Source organism: Oryctolagus cuniculus, chromosome 6, assembly GCF_964237555.1.
Source record: "Oryctolagus cuniculus chromosome 6, mOryCun1.1, whole genome shotgun sequence".
NCBI lineage: Eukaryota > Metazoa > Chordata > Mammalia > Lagomorpha > Leporidae > Oryctolagus > Oryctolagus cuniculus.
The window spans coordinates 55,066,518-55,090,073 of record NC_091437.1 but is presented as its reverse complement, the minus strand read 5'-3'; the positions used below and the strand labels follow the sequence as shown (position 1 = coordinate 55,090,073).

Genomic DNA, 23,556 nt, shown 5'->3' with positions numbered 1-23,556 from the left:
CCAAGCACTTGGGCCATCCTCCACTGCACTCCCTGGCCACAGCAAAGAGCTGGCCTGGAAGAGGGGCAACCGGGACAGAATCTGGCACCCCGACCGGGACTAGAACCCGGTGTGCCGGCGCTGCAAGGCGGAGAATTAGCCTAGTGAGCCGCGGCACCGGCCTCTGCTACTTCTTGAATGTGTCAGCTGCACCCTCATCTCAGGTCCTTTATACCATTAAGTCTCTCTACTAGAATGTTCTTCACTGAAAGTATTTTCTGCCTCTTTCCCTTTTCTTACCTCTTTCAAGTTTGGCTCATATGTTGCCTCTTCCCTAAAGCCAACCCCAACCACCACAAAACCCCACTTCCCTATCTTCAACCCCAGCAATCACAAGTCCCTTTACCCTGCTCCTCACTGCATCCCCATCCCAATATCACCTTCTAACACGTGGCAACACTTGTGTCTGTCTAATAGTCCCTGTCTCCTCCCTCACTCAGAAGGTGAGCTCCACCAGGAGTTAACAAATCTTTTTTTTTTTTTTGCCACTGATGTCTCCCCAAGCCCTACAACAATACCTAGCACTAACCAGGTGCCCAATAATGAATGAACATGGAATGTTGTGGACGAACTTACCCTAAGTAATGTAACCGTGACAGAGGATGGAACTCTACTTGCCTAAGAAATGTTTCTGAAGAGACGAAGGGAGAGCTACCTCCTGTTCTGGGACTATTGCAAGGAATTTAATGCAAGTTCTTAGACATTGTGATATACGAGAACCCTGTAATGAGAAGGGATCTGGAGCCCGTGGCTCTCCCGTTCCCTGGGCACAGCCTAGTGCTTTGTGTGCCTCAGCAACATGCATGTTTGCAATAGGTCACTTATGAGTCACTGAAGAATAAAGGAGTCTTGGATAAATTCATGAGAAATGTGTATGATGAAAAAATTAAGCACACGCTTAAAAATTTCTTAAACTTACCAGTGAATTCTATTTACCTATGAACCTTTTAAGTACTTTCATATGGGTTGGAATCTCAATTCAAAAGTGTGCCAGAATCAAGCGGAATGAAGACTGGCTTTAACCTAGTAGTAATCATGTATGTGGGAAGTGCCTCCTCTGTGCCAGGTGGGACCCTGGGTGCTGTAGAGTACCGATTTCCCAACTTGGGAGAGCCATGCTCATATGTCACAATCTTTTTTTTTTTTTTTTCTTCTTGGCCCTATCCTGGTATCCGCTGTACTATTATTTACTCACTGATTTTAAAAAAATTGCCTTTCCACTTAGATAAATCATTTTTTAAAAGTAGCTTTTGGGGCTGGAGTTGCGGTGTAGTGGGTACAGCCACTGCCACTGATGCTGGCATCCTATATAGGCACTGGTTCAAATCCCCACTGCTCCACTTCTCATCCAGCTCCCTGCTAATGGCCTGGAGAAGCGGCAGAAGATGGTCCAAGTGCCTAGGCCCCCTGCTACTCATGTGGGAGACCTGGATGAAGCTCCTGACTCCAGGCTTTGGCCTGGCCCAGTGCTGGTTGTTGCAGCCACCTGGGGAGTGAGTCAGTGGATCCAAGATCTCTTTCTTTCAAAAAGATTTATTTATTTGAAAGTCAGAGTTATACAGACAGAGGAGAGAGAGAAAGAGAGAGAGACAGACAGAATGTTTTCCATCTGCTGGTTCACTACCCAAATGGCTGCTCCCCAGGCTAGGCCAGGCCAAAGCCATGAGTCAGGAGCTTCTTCTGGATCTCCTATGTGGGTGCAGGCACCCAAGCACTTGAACCATCCTCTGCTGCTTCCCCAGGCCTTTAGCAGGGAGCTGGATTGGAAGTGGAACAGCCAGGTCTCCAACCGGCACCCATATGGGATGTTGGTGTCACAGGCAACGGCTTTACCTGCTGCACCACAGTGGCAGTCCAAATAAGTTAATGGTTTAAAAAGGAGCTTTATATCACTACCTTAAACGAGAGGCAGACTGCCTTGTTGTCAAGAGAATATAACTATAAAATTAAAACAAAACCAAGTCATGCCATTAAATCAGAGCCCGATTGTGTGACCTGCTATGGAGGAATTCTTAGATCAGCTTTCTCTGTTGGAAAAGGTGATTAGATGTGTTAATGAGGTGTTAAATACATCCCAACACCAAGAGGAGACAGAATTGGGAGAATCAAGTCGTGTTGAGAAGCGACTTCCCTATCTGTCTTTCAGTGTTATTTAGTGCTTGATCTCCAGACCGTACAACATCATCCCATCTCCCACGGAGGATGGGCAGATTGTGTGGGAAGCTCTTGTCTTCAGAGGAGTCTCCCCACTGGGATCTTCTCCTCCTCCTCCCTGGTTCTCCCTAGTAGGAACCCCTTCCAGAGGAGGGCACAGCAGACGCGAAGTCAAGAACTTCCTGCAGCTGGTGAGAGTGAGCCTCTCTTCCCATGTTTGTTGGCCACGTGTAGTTCTCCTTTTGAGAAATATCTGTTCAGATTCTTTGCCAATTTCTTTACTGGGTTGTTTGGGTTTTTTTTTGGTTAAGTCTTATCACTGAGTTCTTTGAGTTCCTTATATTCTGCGTATTAATTCTTGGTCAGATGAACCATCTGCAGATACTTTCCCCTGTTCCTTTGGGTGTCTTTTCACTGTATTACTTGTTTCCTTTGCAGTGCCAAAAGCTTCTTGGTTCGACAGAATCCCATTATTTCTAGTTTTGCTTTTGTTGCCTAACGTGGAGGCTAAAAAAAGAACAAGTCGACCTGAATTTGGAATACTGATTACTGGAGGCCAGGAGAAGTGGAGCGCGGGGGTGGGGTGGACAGAGGGAGGATGGATAACGGGCAACAAAACACAATTAGAAGCAGAGGGTTCTAATGATCCACAGCAGAGTACGGCGACAGCGGATCACGATACTGCAGTCGATGCTCAACGAAGAATTGGAGCAGAGGGGCTGGCGGCTCCAAACGTGGAGGAGGCGAGGGAAGGTGGAGACGCGGATCGTCTGATGATGGAATCGGCTTCTGCTGTGTGCATGGACCCAGAGATTGCAGTGTGTCCTCTTGAGAAATGTCCAAAAATAAACAATCGTCAGCCTTTCAGACTGGGAAGGTTAGCGGCCACCCTTGCGAGCGGTAACAGCCTATGTCGTCCTCCTCCTCCTCTTTCTCTCCATCTGAAAGCCTTCTCTTTAAAACTGCTAGCCTGGCTCTGTTTCTGAGGCTAAGCTATGCTGAAACCAGGCTCCTTTGAGGGACTCCCCGCCTCCTCCACTCTTCAGAAGGCGCTCCTGGATCAACATAAACCCCCCTCCTCCCCGTGAAGTAATTGGTGTTATCTTGCGCCAGGCTCCCTAAACAATCTGTTGAGAGGCAGGAGCTGGCGATGTGGTCCCTCCTAATGGCTCATCACTCCCTTTTCCGCCCGCTCCTCTCAGCGTGAGGCGCCGCTGCCGCGCGTGCGCTGCCTCCGAGCCAAGCCGAGAGCTCTGTGAGTGTGAAGTGTAAACGCGAGCTGAGGGGCGCGTGAGAAGGAGCTTGAGCCTGCCTCCTCACTTGGAGAAACGAGGCCCAGCAAAATCCGACTTTCAGCTCAAGTGTGCCAGGGCTTTGTAAGCCCAGAGACCCCCTCAGGGAGAGAGGGTTGGGGGAACAACACGATTCATCATGGACTACTTCTAGAAGGTTCTCTGAACCCAAATTTCATCTGGAGTTTCTTGTTTGCTGCTGCAGTGCCACTCAGAGTGGAGTCTGAACCCATTTCAAGGTGGTCTGGAGACCCTTCCTCACATTTCCCAGAAAATGGGTGGTGCTTGCACGCCTCACGAACAAACCATCTCCAAGACATAGCTGCTCCTTTTTGTTAAATAAAGAATACGCTGCTTCACTCCATGTTGGAACTTGTCATGTTCAGACGACCCTACTGCCCTCACAATTTTGCAGAGGAACAAACACAGGCTCAGAAAGGTAAAGACATTTGTTCAAGTCACTCAGCAGGGGATTGCTGTTCCGACACGTGCTCAGGGCCCGACAGCAGATGGAATGCCCTGGCCACAGAGCTCAGGGGCGGGGCAGGGGGCCGGGGTGCCCAGGACTGAGCAGTTTCCTGGGATGCTCAAGTGGAAAAGTCTAGGGCACGGAGGATTGTGGTAGGGACGCCTGTCTCCATGCCTCTCCTCTACACTTGTCTTCCAATAGATTTCCTCACAGGTGTACCAGTTGTCAAATATGTTTCTGTAAACAGTGTGTGTTCAGAGAGCCCTGCTTCAGGAAAGGGACCGCTTTTAACACCCTACACCTGCTGCTGGCATCGCCACTTGTGTTGCAGCAGGAGTCTGAGAGTATACACACAGCCAGCATCCTGTGCAGCAGACTCTGGGGGGCAGTGACAAAACATCTTCCAGCTCCAGGAGCTGCCACTTGCACTGGGAGAGCTCTGTTTCCCGACAGCAGCGCTTCTAGTGGTTACTGGAGAGAGGAAGTCCTGTGCTTTGTGTTCCTCCTGACTACATCTTAATTACCTCTTCTGCTTAAATTGTGAGCAGGAAGTTCAACCACTCTGCCAGTCTCCTAAGTGGCAAATTAAGACTAATTTAGACTGGGGCACACAGATGAGCCAACACTGGAGCAGCAGAGAACGATGTGGTGTTCTCTGCTCGGGTCCTCTTGGTAAGGGTCAACGCATCGACAACAGGTGGCAGCAGGTGCGGGTCGTGCCTGGACGGGCTCCCTTTTCCACCGGGGCCCTCTTCTCTCAGTTGCGACTACACACTTCAGCCTTCTGTACGCTGCCTCTCTGCCACCACCCTTCATGTCAGACTCTTTCTAATGGTTTCTGGATTCACTTTGGTTGGACTTGGTTCAACTTGATTGGGTTCCCATTTACGGCGTCTCCGTGAAGCACTGGTATGAGGAAAGCCCTCCTGCCAGCCAGAAAACCCTGCTCATTTGCTTTTGCCTCTTCTGGGGAAGCAGGAAAGTGACCGAGGGGGTCAGGGAGGTTGACTGCGCCTTGGGAGTGATTTTGTTTGGGCCTTGGCCGCAGTAGGCATCTGTTTAGCCCACTCTGGGGGTTTTCTCTTTGGTGCATTTGTCCCTAGTGATCCAGGGCCAAGCACAGGTCTAGGACAGCAGCTTCTGGCTGGGGCAGGATTCTCTCTCATGGCTGAGCTAGGCTTGGTCTGCCTCACTACTCACACCAAGTCCTCTCTCTGGAATCTTCTTCCTCTCCCTTCTCCAATTCATGAAGACCTCTGTCCAAAAGTCACCAGCTCAGAAAGGCCTTCTGTGAATGTTCTAAATGAAGGGGACACTTCCCATCAGTCTGCCAATTCCTTATTCTACTTTATTGATCTTTAAAGCACTTATTATCTGATGTGCTGTGTGTGTGTGTATGTGTGTGATGCTAGGCCATGGGAAAGACTGGCAGGATACCATGGCAAGGCACCTGGATGAAGGTGAGAGGGACTAGGTTGGCCACAGCTCTATGCTTGCAAGGCACTGTTGTATGGAGATGCTGGGTTCAACTTCATGGGGTCAGGAGCTTGTCAGTGAAGTACTGCATAGCCGCACATTGATCTCTAAGGCGGTCTCTTTCTGCAGTGTGGGGTACTGAGGGCAGCACTGTGCTCCACGCTACTTTCATGCTGTCTTGGTGAACAGAGAGTGACCTTGGTCATCTGAGTGTTGATGGTTCCAAGATCCTGCCCAAAAAGCTGTGAGCTTCCTGAACTTGGTGGCTTGAAGTCCTGGGATCCTCATTGTTTCTTCTTCATCATGTGGTCCCAGCCTGGTTGATGGCTAGCAACCTGATTTGGGGCCCAAGCTCTTTGGGAATATCTATCACTTGTATCTCCATCCATCCATCCATCCATGAATCCATCCATCCATCCTGATTTCCTTGTAAGTTTCCCTGAGAACGGGGACTTGATCTTGCTCTCCCCTGCCTTGCTAGTACTTAGTACAAGCCAGATATTCTACAAATACATGGTGAATGAGTGAATAAGTAGATGGATGGATAGATGGACACATGGGGGGACATGGTCCCTTATTTCACAAGTTTCTCATTACCATAGGGAAGGAGATCATCTACTTTCCTTCCCATACCCCTCTGTAAGCGTTGTATGTTCTTCTGGCTTTTACTCCTAATCTGCTTTCAGCCTTAAGCCCACTTTACCAACTGAGACCCCATTTCTTCCTCAGGCCCAAGGTTCTTTTACCTTATGGCAACTCTTCCAAATTAGAATTCATCTACACACACACACACACACACACACTCTTTGAGAAGGGTGTTCATCATATTTACCCTTGTATCCCCAAATTCTAGCATGGTATCATGATGTCAAATGCTTTTCAAATAAACACCTGGATACCTACATGAGAGGTCCTCAAAATGCTCAAGAAAAATATCTGTTGCAAAAAAAAAAAAAAACCACCACTATGTGTGTATTTCAATTTTTTGACACTACAATAAGCTTATCTTTTAACTGCATTTCTCACAAATGTTCTGCAGTCCTCTACTAGGGTAGCAGGGACTCACTCATCCTGCTCTGTGTCACTGTCACCCGTTGGCTACGTGTCTCAGCAGGACAGCCTCCAGGGAAAAGGAGCTGAGCTCAGTCGCCTGAGTGCGGATACTAACTCCACTGCTTTACCAGCAATGACGATGTCAGAGCACAAGAAGAGGCCACTTCATGGACACCCACTCTAAGGGCCAGCGTTGGACTTCACACGAGCTCCTCGTGCTCACTCTATGGGATGGTGGTACCAGTGCCCTTTCACAGAGATGCAAAGCACAGTTCACAGACCGGTCGCTAGCTCAAAGCTCTGTGACTTAGACAGAAGACAGAGAATTTGCACCAGATATTTTTGACGCCAGAGTCCCATTCCCCCCCCCCCCACTCCCTGCCCCCTTCTTAGGCTGCTTTCCTCTATCGGGGGTAGCAAGGGCTTTTTTAAGTTGTTTCAACTGAAACTTGAAAGTGGTCATGACATCTTCAAACAGACCTGGTGACTTCTCTCTGCCACTGTCCCTCTACTTTCCTAGATGCAGGACTCCTGTCAACTGCACTCCCTGGGTTGCTAACTCTGCAGGATTCTCCCACCATCAGATGTAAGACCTTTCAAGCACCCATCTACTAGGACAACCACCCCACAGCAAACCACTCCCCAGCCGAGGCAAAAAGGTCCTCACCTGTCACATAGTTCTTCAAATCCAGCTCATTGCTTAGCGGGTTGTTGCTCTTGAACATGTACAGATTGAAAGGGGCTGGCTCCTTGCCCACATTTTTCAACATGGTGTAGTCTGGCGAGGTCCATCGTCCTGCCAGCACATCGTAATCACGCTGAGTGAAGTGGACTAGCTTGGTTAGGGGGTCATACAGTCCCCCATGGAAGCCAATGACCATCTGGAAGTCGGGGTTGGAGTCATAGTAAATCTCCCCATAGGCTGTGTACTGCAACTGTTTGATCATGAGACCATTGATGCTGAACACAGCCAGGGGCGTCCCTGTGTTATCTGAGGCAACATAGTACTCCTCTCCACTGCTGCTCTCCATGGCAAAGAGGTGGCCTTGGAGGTCGTAGTAGAGTGAGGTAATCTCTGAGTTGGAGTGATTGTAGACGTGGGTGATGCGAGTCGGATTGTGGAGGTCAGAGTAGAAGTACTGCAGGTGGTGGCCCAGGTTGGTCTTGTAGGAAGCCCGCCGTCCCACACCATCATAGCGGTACTGGACACTCCACCCACTGGCCTTGTTGTAGGCTCTTGTTAGGAGGCCCTTGGAATTGTACTCAAAGATGTCGGACCCTCGCTGGCACAGATAGCCGTCGTCGTCAATTTTGTACTGCACATCTCCAAGTCTGGTTATCCGATCCCGGAGGTCATAGCGTAAGGGCATGAGCCGCACACTATTGCCTGGGTTCAGCAAGTGGAGGTTCCCGTTGAGGTCATAGCTGTAGCGCCAGGTTGGGCGGTCATTCACAGCCACGCTCTGGAGCTGCCCATCCCCATCGTAGTCATAGGTATACTTCGTGGTGTTGGCATAGGGTCCCAGTTTGAGTTCCCTCTTGATCACTCTGCCCATGCTGTCATACTGCACGGTCATCCAGTACATAAGGGACCGGAACATCTCATACTGGACTTCCTTGATGCGCCCGTGGGTGTCAAAGTGCTTGCTGAGGGTCATCACGGCGGTGGTGATGATCTGGTTGATGTCATAATAGATGACTCCAAACTTGCCGAAGTGTTCCACCTTGCCAGAAATCTCATCATAGCGGTAGAGGTCAACGGGAAGGGGCGTTTCACTTATCACGGGCTTGATGCTTGCAATCCGGAAGCTGTTGTCATGATATGTGTAGTCAAACCTGGCATTGACCATGCCTTCCTCAGAGAACCTGTAGATCTGCTTGTCCACGAGGGGCCCGATCTTCCGGTACCTGATGGTGCAGGAGAAGCCCCCGCTCTGGAGGTTGACCATCTTCAAAACACCGGTGGTCTCGTCATACCCGAAGGTGACAGCGGTACTGTCGTAGACAATCTCCGATAACTTGGAGAGCTTCCCATACTTGTAGAACACCTGGCGCCCGGTGCCCAGGAAGGATGTCTTCAGGATGCGGCCGTCGTCACTGTAGTCGAAGATGACGGATGCATTGCTTTCGGGAGGGTTATAGATGTTGCGGATGTAGCCGATGGAGGTGTGTGTGGACATGCTGTGCCGGGCGACACTGGGCATGGTGACAGCATGGAGACGTTCAGAGGAGTCATACTCAAACACATACTGACGCTGGCTCTGGAGCAGGAGGACCATGGACTGGAGGGGGAAGGGAGAGAGAACACGTGAGTGAGCTCTGCAGGACCAAGCAACCACATACACAGAATTTATTCCACTCCCCCAAGGGTCGGCTGGTGACCGTGAAGGAGGGAATGCTTAGACCAGAGGCTAAATAGACTGAGCCCACTGGGCGCACCAAGCCTCCCGCCTCCTGGTGACTGCCAGCAGGGTACCGAAATATCCAGGGCTCCTGTCAAAAGTTCCATTCTGACTCAGTGGATGAGAGATGAAATCACCTAGAATCTCTGATTCTTCAGGAAAACAATGGCCGCCACTAGAGGCAACTGGGAAATTCGCTCCCTCCTCCCCATCGACTAGCGCAGTGGTCGATGGCTGATGCGAGAGCGCTCAGGCAGGGCAGGGCACGGGCGGGTAAGGGGGTGGCTCTGGCTGTAGGTTAGTACCCTGAGGATCTGGCCAGAAGGCAGAAATGGACCTGCACCAGGGAGGCCAGGTGAGAGGCTCAGAATGGGCGAGCCCCTCTCTGCTGATTAAGGGACCAGGACAGCCTACGGAAGCGTTGCCATGTGCCCTGAAGGGACCTCTCTTTACTGCCACTCCAGGCTGACCTTTGTCCCAGTGGGGGTCCCGCGTGGGCCCTTGCAGACCCGTGGACTGACACGCAGGGTCTGCCGGCCGCTTCAGCCAAGAGGCCAAGCAGGAGGAGACCGCTCAGCGCGTTGAGTCTTCGGCACAATTCCCCACCCTGACGGCTTAATTTAGGGCAGGACAGAAATGAATCACTGCATTTCCAATTCCTAAGTAACGATTAGCCGTGTGGCCGGCGGGATGATTCTGTCCGCTTCCACGGCACTTATTTCTTTGGAATAAAATCAGACAATCCGTCGCTTCTGTCATTAGTGGCTGTCTAGTGCGCTCCCACCCCCGCAGCATTCGGGGCGCCGGCAGGGCGCGGCCGCTCCCGCACCCACCTTGTCCAGATAGGAGTAGCTCCACACTTTGCCGTCGGCAAACATGCGGGACACGATGCGGCCCTGCTTGTCGATGTCGGTCCTCTCGCTCATGGCTCCCCGCTGCAGGCCAGCCAGGCGCCCGTTGAAGAAGTAGGAGACGTTGACAGCCGCCAGCCCGCTGCTGGGCAGCCAGAGGAAGGGGCGGCCCACCTGGTCGTAGATGATCCTCAGGGTGAACTTCCGGTGGTCGTCGTAGATCTTTTCTGTCCGAATATTCCGGTCATAGTCGATGGACAAGAGGTTTCTTCCATGGACCTGGGGGAACACAACGGGCCTGGTTTAAGACTCCTAGCCAGGTGTGCCAGCTCGGGCTCCTGTGGAGCCCTCGGCTGGGGTGAGCAGGGACTAAGTGCTCGTTGGAGGAAGAAATCACCCTGACTTTTACAGGAGTGCTTACTAAACCCGCTATCCTTGTAGCACACACAGAAGAGGTCCTATACGCTTAGGGCACTGGAATACAGAAATGAGGCTTCCGATGGTTGCAGATGTTGACCTAGGCATGTCCGCAGTGAACAGTCACTGAGGCTGCGCACTGCACAGTTACCAGGAGTGCCATCGTGTTGCTGAAAGTGAAGATGCTGACAACTGTGTGGACGCTGATGTTGCCACAGACGGCCTTGGGCCCTGGGGTTTTGACTTCCCTGCCTGGCTATGCTGAGAGCAAGGTAATTTGTGTATCTGCACCCCAGAACCGTCTCTGGGCACCCCGTCAGCTGGGAAGCGAATGATCCTGACGAGCAGGTGCTGGGGTTTCTTGGGAAATCCCACACCAAGGCCTCTGAGAGTGGGGAGGCACCTAGATCTGCATGTCACAAAGGCCTGCTGGTGTGAAGGCTCGTTCCCAAGCCTCCTTTGCTTTTGTATTTGAGACCAGTCTCGCCGCAGTCAAGGAAGCAAGACGTGGAGGGGAGACCTCAGCGGGAGGGCCGAGGGGACCCCAAGCAAGGGGAGCCTGAAAGGCGTCGTGGGCCACACCCAGACGTAATGTCATATGCGGTCTGATCCGAGGAGACCGTGTGCCCCAGGACGCTGAGCTGGGACACCAGACTCTGGGGAGGGGGCTCCCGAGGCCCGGCCGCCCTGAGCGCACGGCTGGGAGTGAGTGGAATGAGGCAGACTCGCCCGACTCTTCCAGCATCATCGACTGCAAATCCACCGGTCCCCGGGGTGGCTGCCGAGCAGGGAAGATGGTCAACAGGCAGGAGGAAGACGCCAGAGCCATCTGACTCCTCCTCCCCTTGCCCTAATGCTGCAGCGGCACTTGTATGTAAGTGATAGTTGGTCGCTGAGACTACTGGCAAGTATTCTTAACAGCAGCTGAGCCAGATGATAGGTGGGTAACTTTTTACTCTTCCTATTTTCCTCATTTCCGCAAGGGAAATGTGACTGTGATGGCTGGAGCTCCAGCATTTACCCTGTGAATATGAGGCAAGCTTTGAGGATGGAAATCTCCAGGATTGGCTTATACTTACACAAAGAAAAAGAGTCTAAATCCCTATTGATCTGGGCATCTCCCATGGTCAGTCAGACTGCTTACCTCTAGGCTCGCTTTGGGTCCTAAGAAAACAATAAGCCTATCTTTTGTTTAAGGTCCTGCTACTAGAAACTATTCTAAACTGATAGAAGCCCCTAATGCATTGACAGGTGCTATGCTAGGTATTTACATAGTTGATCTTATTTTAATTCTCACAACACAAGTAGGACGTGTTCCAGAGGGGTCCCCTAGAGCCAGACAAGTGGCGGGGTGGGGGGGTTTGAACCCAGGACCGGGACCAGGACTCCCCAGAAGACTGCAGTTCCCAACGAGTCACCAGACACAAGGACGGGCCATCTGTGAAGAAGCATCTAGAACAGCGAAGGCAGCAGAGCAGGGAGGCAGGAACACAGGTGGGGAGTTCTAGGGACAGCAGGAGGCTCAGCGGCCAGCGAAGACCCTGCCACCAAACCACAGCCCCCGGGAGGAACAGTGCAGATGACCAAGGATGAGGGAGGGGGTTTTCAACAGACCTCAATGTGAATGCTGTGTCTTGGAGGTGCGTGTTCCGAAGCGCACAGCACACACTGGATGCACAGATCCCTCCCGCTGGACACAGCTGCTTGGCTGTCACGGGTGCTTCACTTGGGAAGCTGCAGAAGCCACCAGGAGTCTTAGACCCACATGTCAAAGGGTTTCAGCTTGGGGCCAGCGCTGTGGCGCAGCAGGTTAAGCCTCTGCCTGCAGTGCCGGTGTCCCACATGGGCACCAGTTCGAGTCCCGGCTGCTCTGCTTCCAATCCAGCTCCCTGCTAATGCATCTGGGAAGGCAGCAGAAGGTGGGTCAAGGGCTTAGGCTCCTGTACTGTCGTGGGAGACCTGGGAAAAGCTCCTGACTCCTGGCTTTGGCCTGGCTCAGCCCTGGCTGCTACAGCCATATGGGGAGTGAACCACTGGATGGAAGATAACATCTCTGTCTGTCTATCTGTCTCTCTCTCAGGAGAGCACCTGCTGGTGAGCCCCCACCAGCTCACTTGTTTCTCACGCTCCTGGCCATCCGTCTCCCATCTTGCTTCCTTGTCCCTGTCTTCTCCCTTCCTGCTTCTCTTTGATTGCATCCTAGGGTTCCTGGTGCACTGATCAGGTCCTGACCATTACAGCTCAGCCAGTGCCAGGCTTGGAGCCTGCACCGGCCAGCGGGGGTGGGCAGCAGCGGCAGCACCAGCGTGGCCAGCGCACCCTCAACGACTCCCTGCTACTCTCAGTGCTGCCCTTGCTTCACTCTCCTGGGTGGGCACCATTCCCATCCCTATTGTACACACAAGGCTCTGACAGGCCAGTAAGAGCTGGAGCTGGAGTCCCCGGCCAGCGCTCGCCAGCTTCGTGCCCAGGCTGGGTGCCTTTGGAACCAGGGGGCTGTCGGCCCAGGGCTTCTCCAGCCAGCTTGCAATTCTGAACCACCAGGGTTGCTCTAGCAACACACTGCTGCTGGGTCAACTCGGCACCTGTGGAAGCAGCCCCCTCGCCCCCCAAGCTCCGGGGAACAGAGGCTGGGAACGTGGTGACGTTCAAAAGCTCCTGGGTGATCCTGACGCGTCCACTTGGTTAAAATGAATTCAGGGTGATACAAGGCCTGATATTTAGTTACGTGGGAGAAACCAACACGGCGTATGTGGTCTAATATAATCAATCATATGTGTGTGCATGCAAGGGGCCTGTGAAAAATGGAATGAAAACATGAGCTTATTTTGGGGCAAAGAACTTGAGGTTCATGAAGCTGTCTTTGCCATACACAATCTCTACAAACTTTCTGAAGTCTTCTTGGAGACACAGATTTTGAATTTGCTTTGCACCAAACGAATCTTTTAATTCCACTTCCCAAGGACTTTTTGAAGTACCCTCCTACCCAAATATCTGTGTGCCTATGGAGTACACGGTGTGATCCCGGCAGGGAGTGGGATGTGGGTCATCTAAATAATCATGACTGTCATTACAACTCTCCCGGTGTGGGAGAGGCTGAGACTTCATGAAGAATGACCTCGCGGGCGAGCAGGGAGGAGAGGCTGGCAACCTGCGCCGGTCAGCTTGCTGCTGGAACTGGGCGCTGACAAGCCCTCGCATACCAACAGCACCCACCATAAACAACAGCTAAGGACCCATGCTCACCATTAGTGGGGACCAATTTAGGGAGAGTTCTACTCCCCAACTCACCATGTCCCTGGGAAGCAGACTCCGTGACAGCACGAGTTCAAATTAACTTTTGAAAGGTGCAGTTTCTCTGAAAATGCCCCGTCCTTCTAATAATTAAATAAAATAAATGCACTGGAAGCTGAGCCACGGAGTTCAGGTCACTCGTGTAATGGAATCGCGCATCCTTAATTAAGAGGGTGTCTTCCACGAGGAGGAGAGGCCTGAGCGATGGGGTGCGAGACGGTGGGGACGCCAGTAGGCTTGCTCAGCCCCTGGTGGCTACCTGGCTCCCCCACCCCCACCCCCCATTCCCGGTTGAGAGTGTGCAGGAGCTTTAATTTAGCCACACTGTTCTCTTATTTTGAATTAAATTACCAGTCTAGCAATATTTAAATTAACCTTGAGGCTTCCTGGAGAACATAAAAGTTATTTTGAATTATTTTCACTGCCAGGATCAGCACAATTCCCTTCCCAGCCGGCTCGGTAGGAATTCAGTGATAGAGAAACCAATTTTTAAATTAATACAATTTTGTGTTTGCAAGGAAGCCATTATTTTTAATTATCGGGCATTTTCCTCAGCCTGGCTTCCCCAGTTAATGAAAGTCGGCTCTTTAGCACGGTTTTTATTTTTGCAGAGGGCAGGCTTTGGGAAGCCGTTCTCCCTGTGGAATTTTCCCCCCACTATGTTTTCATCTCACCAAGCCCACGCCTGTCACAGGGAGGCTCGTAAAACACCCGGAGAAAAGGAAACGCTGTCGTGGAAATGGCCCGGCTGGGCCTATAACTGGTGACTCGAACTCAGCCCCAGGGGCCAGGACGGGGGCAACTGGCAGGAGGAAATTACACGGGGCTGGATCCCCTCCAGGAAGAGGAACTGTAACACAGCAGGAGAGACTGCAGTCAGACGGCCAGAAGAACCCTCGGCCCGCTCTGCGTGGAGGATGGGCAGCCTAACGGAGGTTTGCAAGGGGAGCCGTGAGATTTCCCACGCCTGGCAACGCTGACAGGAGAAACGCCTGCCTGGGAGAGTTCAGCTGTTCGCCTACCTGGAGGGAAAGACTGGCTTGGATGCCATCCATTTCCGGTCTGGGTCAGCTCCCTGGGGTTTAAGAGGCTGCCCTCCCCAGTTCCCACCCAGTAAGTCTCAAAGCTATACAGAGATCAGTGCTTGGGCAGACAAAACAACCTGCTATAAATTTAATATCAGCTTAAATAATGCATCATTAGAAGGGTACGCCTCTGCAAACACATTAAATAATGTATTCCTCAAGCAAACATGATTTTTGGATGACTTGCTGTTTTGGACAGTGGGAAGGTGAGGAGGTGGAAAGACCTGAATTTGAGTTACAGTCTTGACACTGATTAGGCGGTGATGGTTGGAAGCCGGATGTCACCGTTCAAGCCTCAGTTTCCCCATCTGTGGTATAGCCTGGTGGCGGTGCTGGTGGTGGCAAGGACTTTCTTAGTATCCCTGTCTTGTGGAAGATGCTTGATGCCCAGCGTGAGGATATGGACCCTGCCCACTCTGATAATCTCAAGTTCTACTAAGGAAAACCAAGGACAGAAATGTGGCCAGCTCCCCTGGGGTCCCCAAATATCTGAGGCTTTCATTCTGGAAGCTTCTTGGGACTAGAAATGAGTAGAAGCGGGAGAGAGAGGCTGCTCATGGTGCCCCCTTCCAACTTCATTCATTCACTACCTGCTGAGCTCCCCCTATGTGCTTGTCAGTGTGATTGGTCCTACGACAGCAAGAGGCTGACGGCCCCTGCCCTCGGGAGTTCAGAGTCAGAGGACAGTGAAGACAGACGAACCAACAACCGCAAATGTGAGTCAGCTAACGCGAGTGAACACAGCGGAGGAACCCCGGGAGGGGAGAGACGCAACATCAGAACAGGGGCTGACACGGGCGGGTTCCCAGAGGAAGGGCCGCTTCCGTGGGCACGTGAAGACTTTACCAGGTGAGCATGGGAGAAGGGGCGAGGGGAACATTCCAGGGGGGGACCTTAACAAGTGAAAGCCCAGGTGGCCAGCAAGGGCCCTGCAGAGACAGAGAAATTCAGTTTTCAGGTGATGCTGGGAAGACTCAGGTGCAGGGAGATGGCCCATTCATTGGTAAGGATATGGCAGAGAAGGGAGGCATCTGGTGTAGACTCAACCCAGGTGACCTGGATGGGCTGTGCTTGCTACTCTTCAACTCCAGCTTCCTGGAGCCAGGCACTTCGTGGGTTTCCTAGTGGCCAAGGAGGAGGCCAGACAGCCTGGATACCACACCAATGCTCCTTTGCCTTCATCAGTGGGTCAGCCAGTCTGTGCAGCACTTCAGTATTTCTAAGATCCTCCCCAGGGCCAGTAAGGCCCTGTCCCTAGATTTCACCCTCAGCTGGCTCATCCCAGCCAGACTGGCTCTACTTCTGCTCAGAAAACACGCAATAGTCTCTTCTGCCTGAGGGCCTTTGCATATGCTTGTGCCTTGGCATGGAAGCCCCTCCTCCCACCTATGCCTGGAAAATTCCCACCAACTTTTCATTAGATTCAGCTCAGGTAACATTTTCTCTGTGTAGCCTTCACCTAAATCACAGGTCTCCTGTCGTCCTTACTCTATATTTTTCTTCGCAGCACCTGTTGCTTTACCTTACCAGTACACTTCTATGATGATCACTTTCCCTCGCTAAGGGGTAAGCGCCATGACGGTTTTCCATTTTCCTACTGACTGCGCCATCCAAAATTGTAAGTTGGCCGTCTGTCCCAAAGTAATGTTTCTTTGGGGAATTCACTGCTTCATGCTTTGTAGAGGTTTACCTTTGTGCTTATTATTTACTTTTTTAAAAGGAAGAGTGAGAGTGAGAGTGAGAGTGAGAGAGAGAGAGAGAGAGAGTGAGAGAGTGAGAGAGAGAGAGAAAGAGAGATACATCTTCTATGTGCTAGTTCATTGACCAAAAGGGCCCAACAGTCAGGGCTGGGCCAGGTCAAAGCCAGGAGCCTGGAATTCAATCCAAGTCTCCTACATGGGTGGTAGGGACTCAAGTGCTTGGGCCATCACTGCTCATCGCTGGGTGTGCACTAAGAGAAAACCGGACTGGAACTGAAATCAGTCAATCTGATCTGGAATGTGGGAGTCCCAAGTGACACCACAATACTTGCCCCTACTAATGCATTATTTAAACCACTATTAAATTTATTGCCCATTGTTTTGTCTGTACAAATGCTATTCTCCATATAATGAAATGCTGTTTACAATGTAATGTTGAGTTTTGTTAACCAATATATATATATGCAGGGCCTAGGACAGTGACAAGAGCATAGTGCTTGTTCGAAAAATAAGGTATTAGTCAATTGAAGAAGGAACACATTGTGATAGAAAGGACAAAATTCACGATGGTTTTCACGTAGGTGAGAGGGCTCCATGCCAAACTGAGGCCACGTGTGTGTGCTCACACACACAAGCACATCTGCCCTTAGCATGCTCCTGTGTCACTCTGATTTGCCATATAAAGCAAATGAACACATGCTAACATGTAATTGCAATATCCTATTAATCATATAGACACCAAAACAAAATGACTAACTCCCACTTGTCTTGGCATCCTTATAACACTATACCAATATAATGCTGGAAGATTACCTGGGAAGCAAGCTTGTTTTTGTTCTGCTGCCTACACAGGTAGCTGTTTCTTGCTTCGGCAATCTCTACGGAAACCACAATCAGGAAGAAGCACCCTAGGGTGAGGCTGTACGCCTGACTTTTCAGAGAGAAGCATGGACAAAACCCATTTTGGGAAAAGAGCCGAAGTGTGAATCTTAACAGAAGGGAATGCTTTCAGGTCTTTCCTCCAAAGGCCTAGAGAAAAAGCTGGCTGGGTGAGCGGGTGGGAGGCATCAGTGCTCCTACAGGTCCTCCAGCAGGCGTTTGGAGGGATGGAGAGTGCAGACTGCTCCCGAGGTGTCAGAGTTTTAACTCAGTGTCTCTTCTTTCCTTGTTAGGGCACAGGCAGGCCCCATCTCTAAGGCTTCCCCAGCTTATATGATTTACAGAGAGCCCCATCACAAGATACAAGTGTGGATGTGGGTCTGTGGCCTGGCCAATCACAGAGCCCCATCCCCCTGAGCAGTCATTGGATTGGGGACCTGGACTCCATCTGCCCTAGGCCAATCACAGTTCTTCCAATGGATTTTTTAAAAATAGAGGTGCCCAGGGGAGAGCCCTTCCTCTTTCTTCTGGGTTCGCTAAGCTGAGGTAAGCTTGCAGTCAGTCTACTGGCCACGTTGGCTGGACTGCCCAATGTGAAGAGCTCACAGGTGTTCTGGATGAGGAAATTAGGCCAACTGCCAAGGGGAAGTCTGCTGGGAGATGGGGGAGACAGAACCAATGTCAGCCTGATGACGTCAATGCGATGTCAATCTTATGACGTCATGGAGTCTTGCAGCAGCGCTCCTCTCTTGTCGCCCACGAGGTGAGACAATGCATACCCCTTTCTATTGAGCCAGCTGTTGTGTGCCTCCTACCCTCAGCAGCAGGAAGATTCTGGCACATCCAGGCACACGTGCTGTGAATCCGGCACCTTCCTAGGGGCAGAAGTATTTCTACACAAAGCACTTCCAATAGGAGCCTCAAGAGGGCATAATCACATCTTTCTCGTGGTGCTTATCACTGGGGATCCAGGGTTGACACAGTCGCTGTGTTTGCAGAGTTTACAGAGGCTACGATGCAACTGCTCCCTATGTTTCTGGAAGGTCAGAAAGGCCAGAGAAAGGACTAGAAGGGAGGGAGGGAGGGAGAGAGGGAGAGGAGGAGGAAAAGGAGGAGGAAGAGAAGTGGACTCCTCAAATGAGGCTCCTTGGGAAGTCCTTGGGTGGCACAGTGGAAATCTTCCCTACCTGAGTTTGAGTAGGGATGAAGGGTTGTGAAGCTTTTGGTGGAAGGATGTGGTCCTGGGCCACCCATCAGCTCCCTTCCCTGCCCCCAGTGTATGAGGGAGAGCTGCTGACACTTCCACCTGCTAAGTAAGGAATGTCTCTGATTGGAGGATTCTGGGAAAAAAGGGCATCATGTAGGCTACAATTTCATGGAGTGCTGTTTTCTCATGACAGCTACTCCTGGACTTTGGATCCTGCTGAACCTTAAGGTTGCTCAGAGCTTTGGACCTTTATATCCCTCCCCTGGCCACACTCCCAGAGGCTTACAGGGCTCTGGGAGTGGACAGCTGCTTGCTACAATGCATGAGGCCCTGAGTCTTGCCACACAGAATTTCTCCAAATTCCCTGCTATCCTTGAGGGGAACAAGGACGATTTAATGCTGGTTAAACGGTTGCCTTTTTAAGTTCATTCAGTGTCTTCTACCTGGCAGGGGACAGAGATGAGGCTGCTGGAACCTCCCACTTCTGTCTTAGGTTTTAGCTCCCAGCCCCTCTCCCTTACCCAGCCCACCAGGGCAGCTCACAAAGAGGGGACGGTCCCCCATTCTCAGTCTATGAGCATGAGGAAGGTCCCTTAAAAAGTCAGCATGGCTGAGCCACTCTGCCAGTGGCCGGATCCTGTTAACTGTGTGTGCCAGATATATCTCTCAGCTCTCTCCCTCCTGCTTCTCTCTGTCTTCCTGCTCGCGATTTAGTTTCTCGTTTGGATTAATGCAGCAGCCTCCTTGCTGTCCCTCTCCTCCTATCTTGCTCCCATCTAATCTGTCTTCCTCCACATTTGAGGAAGCCAGAGAGCTCTTTCTATTGCTGCACATCCCAGTACATCACTCTGCTAATTAAGCCCTGGTACAGCTCTCTGTTGTCCTCAGGATAAATGCCAGTCTGGTATAATTTCCCCTTCCTTGTGCAGCCTCTGGACAACACACTGTTTTTTTGTTTTTCAGATTTATTTTATTTATTTGAAAGGCAGAGTGACAGAGACACGGGGGCGGGGGAGAAAGGGAGAGAGAGAGGAGAGATCTTTCATCCACTGATTCACTCCCTATATGGCTACAATGGCTGGGAGCTGAAACTTAGGGAGCCAGGAGCCTGGAATCTCCCCTGGTTTCCCATGTGGGTGCAGGGGCCCCAGCACTTGGGTCATCTTCTGCTGCCTTCCCAGGTGCACAGTAGGGAGCTGGATCAGACATGCAGCAGCTGGGACTTGAACGGGGACACATTGTGTCTGTACCCCACACTGTAACACATCTACCTTGTCTATGGCCACACTCAAGGTTTCCTGAAATGTCATTCCCCCTTCAGCCTCTAGGCTTTTCACAGGAAACACTCTCTGACCAACCACCTCTTCCCCTACTTCCCCTGGCTAATTCCCACCGCTCTTCAGAACTGATTCTAACTCCTCTCTGAAGCCTCTCATCCCCCTTGTCAACCCTGACACCGATAAGCGTGGCGGAGACCCTGCTGTGTGATCACGAACATCTTAGGTATGGCATTTTCTATACCTTCTCGGCATAAAGCTGAGGGTACCCAAGTCTGCTCTTGCCAGAGGGGGTGGAGATGATGCATGCTGTGTCTGGGCTTGCTCATGAAGCCCCTTCAAGCACCCACACTCCCTTCCCTCCTACAACGACCTTGGAGGCCACATGCAGGATCATAAGACACAGGCACGAGAACACGCCAGTGTTGTGTATGCAGACCCCCCTGACTCCCATGAGACCCCCTGAGAGTTCACGGTCAGTTTGCTACCTGGTCTTAGCATTCCTCTTCCCACTGATACACTCAGCTTTCCCTTTCCTTGCACTACTGCCCTCCAAGATAACGTCGCTGTACTGACTGCCCCCTCCACTCAGTATTCCTTATCTTTCTGCTGTCTACTCATCCTGTGGTGCTGGGTGGATATTTGGCACGCAGTGAGTATCTTTTGGAATGAAAACTTTCTTTCTTTCCTTTTTTAAAAATATTTATTTATTGGAAAGTCGGAGTTACACAGAGACAGGAGAAGCAGAGGGAGAGAGAGAGAGAGAGAGAGAGTGAGCGAGCCTGGAAAGAAAACTTTCACAGCTCCATTGAACAGTGGAGCTGGTGTGGAAAGCAATGCCAAGTCTGTGCTACCACTGGCTGAGCCAGCCTGTGAGTCCCATGGGGGCCAAAAGATACCTTTGGTTAGGGACTGGGAAGTCCCTGCCGTGGGCTCCCGAGTCCTCTGAGGTCCCAAAGTCCCTTAATCCACATCATACCTGATCTCCCCTCAATTCCTTCTTCCAAGTGCTCCCCTGAAATTTCCAGGAGTTGCTTTTATTTCATTCACGACACAGTTTATGAAATGAATTAAAATAAATGAGATGCAAATAAATTCCAGGCTTTCTCCCTCATTTTCAAATTACATTTTCAGTCCACTCAACCTGTTATAATCTCATAGTGATTTTCATTTAAGAGAGCTAAATGGATATGTGATTATTGTTACAGGAACTAACACCAGACAATTAAATGTTGAGGTGTTGATAGATAAAGCTGTGTTTTGATTTGCATAAACATGATGCCAGCAAATCTAACCCTGGCAGAAATTCAGTTAGAAGACTTGCGTGCCTAACTTCTACTAATTACCACAAGTACTATTATTAAGATTTTGTTAACATTCAGAGTTGGGACTATAGCCATTTTATTTTAGGACCACACTTATTTTTATTTTGAAAACTTAGTCCAACGCATAACTGATTTATCAGAGAAAAGGCACGATTACTGCTTATAATCAACTTCTACAGTGCAGCGTATCAAAAATCAATTACACAGCCCCGAAATCCAGTCATTAAGGATTTAGCTACTAATCTCATTCCATTTTTGTCTTTAGAAAGATATTGCAGCTTGCAACTTTGCAGATACCAGTGCAGAAAGAAAAACATGGGAGAGTGCTGATAACCTAATGTGGAGAATTAAACTCCAACCAGACAAAGGTAGAATCTTAACATGGAATGGCCTGACTGCAGGGAGGTCACCCAGGCGATGGGAGCCCACCCCAGTCCCAAGGCAGAAGTTATGACCCAAGTTTTGCCAAAGCCGAGCCTTCTACCCCCAGGGATTCCAAAGCACTTGTTAAACTCCACCTTGTTCCATTGCTTACCTTCTCCCTAACATTGTTTGGACCTGCGATTATTTTAGCCATTTATTAGTCTACTTATGATCTGCCCCTTCCTCCCATCTCTCCCTACTCTGGAATATAACCTGCAGGAGCAGGGCCTTTGCTCTGAGGGCCATCTGAGGGGTCTTCAACAAGCTGATGGAAAATACACATGAAGAAAACACTGTGCATGGACCTCAAACAATTTTGTACCTAAACTTGTCTTCTAATTTCATTTTCCATGAACTTTTTGAAGTGGCCTAGTGTATCTTAAGTGCAGAGTAGGGCGCCTGGTTCTTCGTAGGCATCCTATAACTACGTGCTGTATTTGGGCTCCCCAGGATTTGGCACCCCTGGAAAGGGTAAGCATGATGGCAGGAAATGATCCTTCATGGTGACAGATTCGTGAGCAGAACCAGGATGACCTGGATGACAGGGGAGCTGAACAGTAAGTTGTGTGGCGTGGCAGTTCTCAATGAGCCAGAGAGATAGGACTAGGGTTGAGTCCTGGCTTGGCTACTTTCTAGCCATTGTGTCCTTGGACAGATTATTTAGCTTCCCTGAGCCTTTGTTTCCTTCTGTGAAAAATGGAGGTCATAATGGCAACCCCACAGGATTGTTGAAAAGGTTCAAATAAGATCACACAGGTAAAGCACTGAACATGAGTTTGCAACACAAACGTCCTCAATAAATGCTATGTTAGTGTTTAGAAGACGCAGCTTGGGGCAGGTTGCAGAATGTGGGTGGCTCGTGCTGGTCACTACTTCTTGGTGTGGCTTGGTTGGTTTTCCTCTTGGGAATTCTCCCTTCACCTCCTCGGGCTCAGGGCTCCTCCTCTGGTATCCCTTCTCCCCTGAGATACCCACCTGTCTTTTCACCTCCTCTGTGCGTCTCCTGTAGCTGCCTGTTTGCCCACACTGTCAACTCCTTGGGTTTAGTGACTATATTTCTAATGTTTTATTGTTCTGGTGTTCAGCAAATTACCAGGCCCAGGCTAGGCACTGGACCTCACTCCTTTGTTGAATTGGCCATCCAGTGAGAACTGGGTGGGGGGAAGATGGCACGCGTGGAACGAAGAGCAAAGCTGTCTCCAGGCGCCGTGTGTGGGAAACCCCCACAGCTACACGACTGCCTTCCCGAGCCCCGGGAAGTGGAGACTGTTTTCCCCAGGACAGGAATCCCAAGGGACATGGCTTCCACTGAGGGGAGGGCTTGTCTTTTCCAGAGCAGAAAGGGACAGCAGAGCTTGGCCAAGAGGAGCTGCGTGCAGCTCTGGGAGGACAGGGGGCGCCTCCTCCCCTTCTGTGCTAACAAGCTGGGGGGAGCCACTTACCCGGAGCTTCCTGCCGAAGATGGTGACTTTGCCTTTGATCTGTTCCTTTCGTAAGCGCCACTCAATGGAGTTCAAGCCGTTCTCCATGGGGAGGGAGATGTTGCAGCGCCCGATGGTGGGGGTGATGGTGCCCGCTAGGACGTGGGGTTCGCTGTGGAAGCTGACACCCATGCCATTCGCATACATCACCCTCAGGGTACCATTGTTACAAAGCTGGTAGCTGTTCCGCACTTGATCTGGAAAAATGTAAGTAGGGGTGGGGGGGGGGTGGGGAAACAAATTATTCATGCTATTAGTCGGGAGAGGATAGAACCCCTATTTTTACAGGTTTCCATGGTACTGTGCAGCTGTCAGTCTAGGGCTGCCTTCAATTAGCACACACACAACGTGAAGGTAAGTAGCAGAGATGCTACTGATCCATGGGAAGAAAAACATTATTAGGATGTGGCACTCCAGAAATAATTATGCCATGATATTTTTCTTTTACGCACTCAGGACTATTAATAGCACATTTAAACATTTAAAGATGTCTATTGCCTACACAATTTGTGTCAATCAAATTCCTGAACTTTAACATATATATTTTAGCTTATACAGAAAAAAAATACACGAAAGGAAAACAACTTGAGTTCCCCCCACCCCCTTTGCCTACTCTCTAGCCCCAGATTGCTGGTCTAACCGGAGGTCAGATCCAGTGCAAAGCAAGCCCTGGATTCCTCCAGAACATCAAGAGATAAAAGGCCCCTTCCCTTCCCTCCTGCTGCTGCTGAC

General features: G+C 50.7%; 1 protein-coding gene across 22 annotated transcripts in view; it reads right to left on the bottom strand.

Moving 5' to 3' along the window:
- Positions 1-23,556, bottom strand: part of TENM2 (teneurin transmembrane protein 2) — a 1,294,348-nt gene that overhangs the window by 8,124 nt on the left and 1,262,668 nt on the right. For all 22 annotated transcript variants that reach the window (XM_051844425.2, XM_051844426.2, XM_051844423.2 and 19 more), the window contains 3 exons: positions 22,786-23,021; positions 9,719-10,015; positions 7,151-8,765 (listed from right to left, as the gene is read on the bottom strand). In XM_051844425.2, the coding sequence (XP_051700385.1) occupies positions 7,151-8,765; positions 9,719-10,015; positions 22,786-23,021 (2,148 nt within the window). The remainder of the gene's footprint in view (positions 1-7,150; positions 8,766-9,718; positions 10,016-22,785; positions 23,022-23,556) is intronic.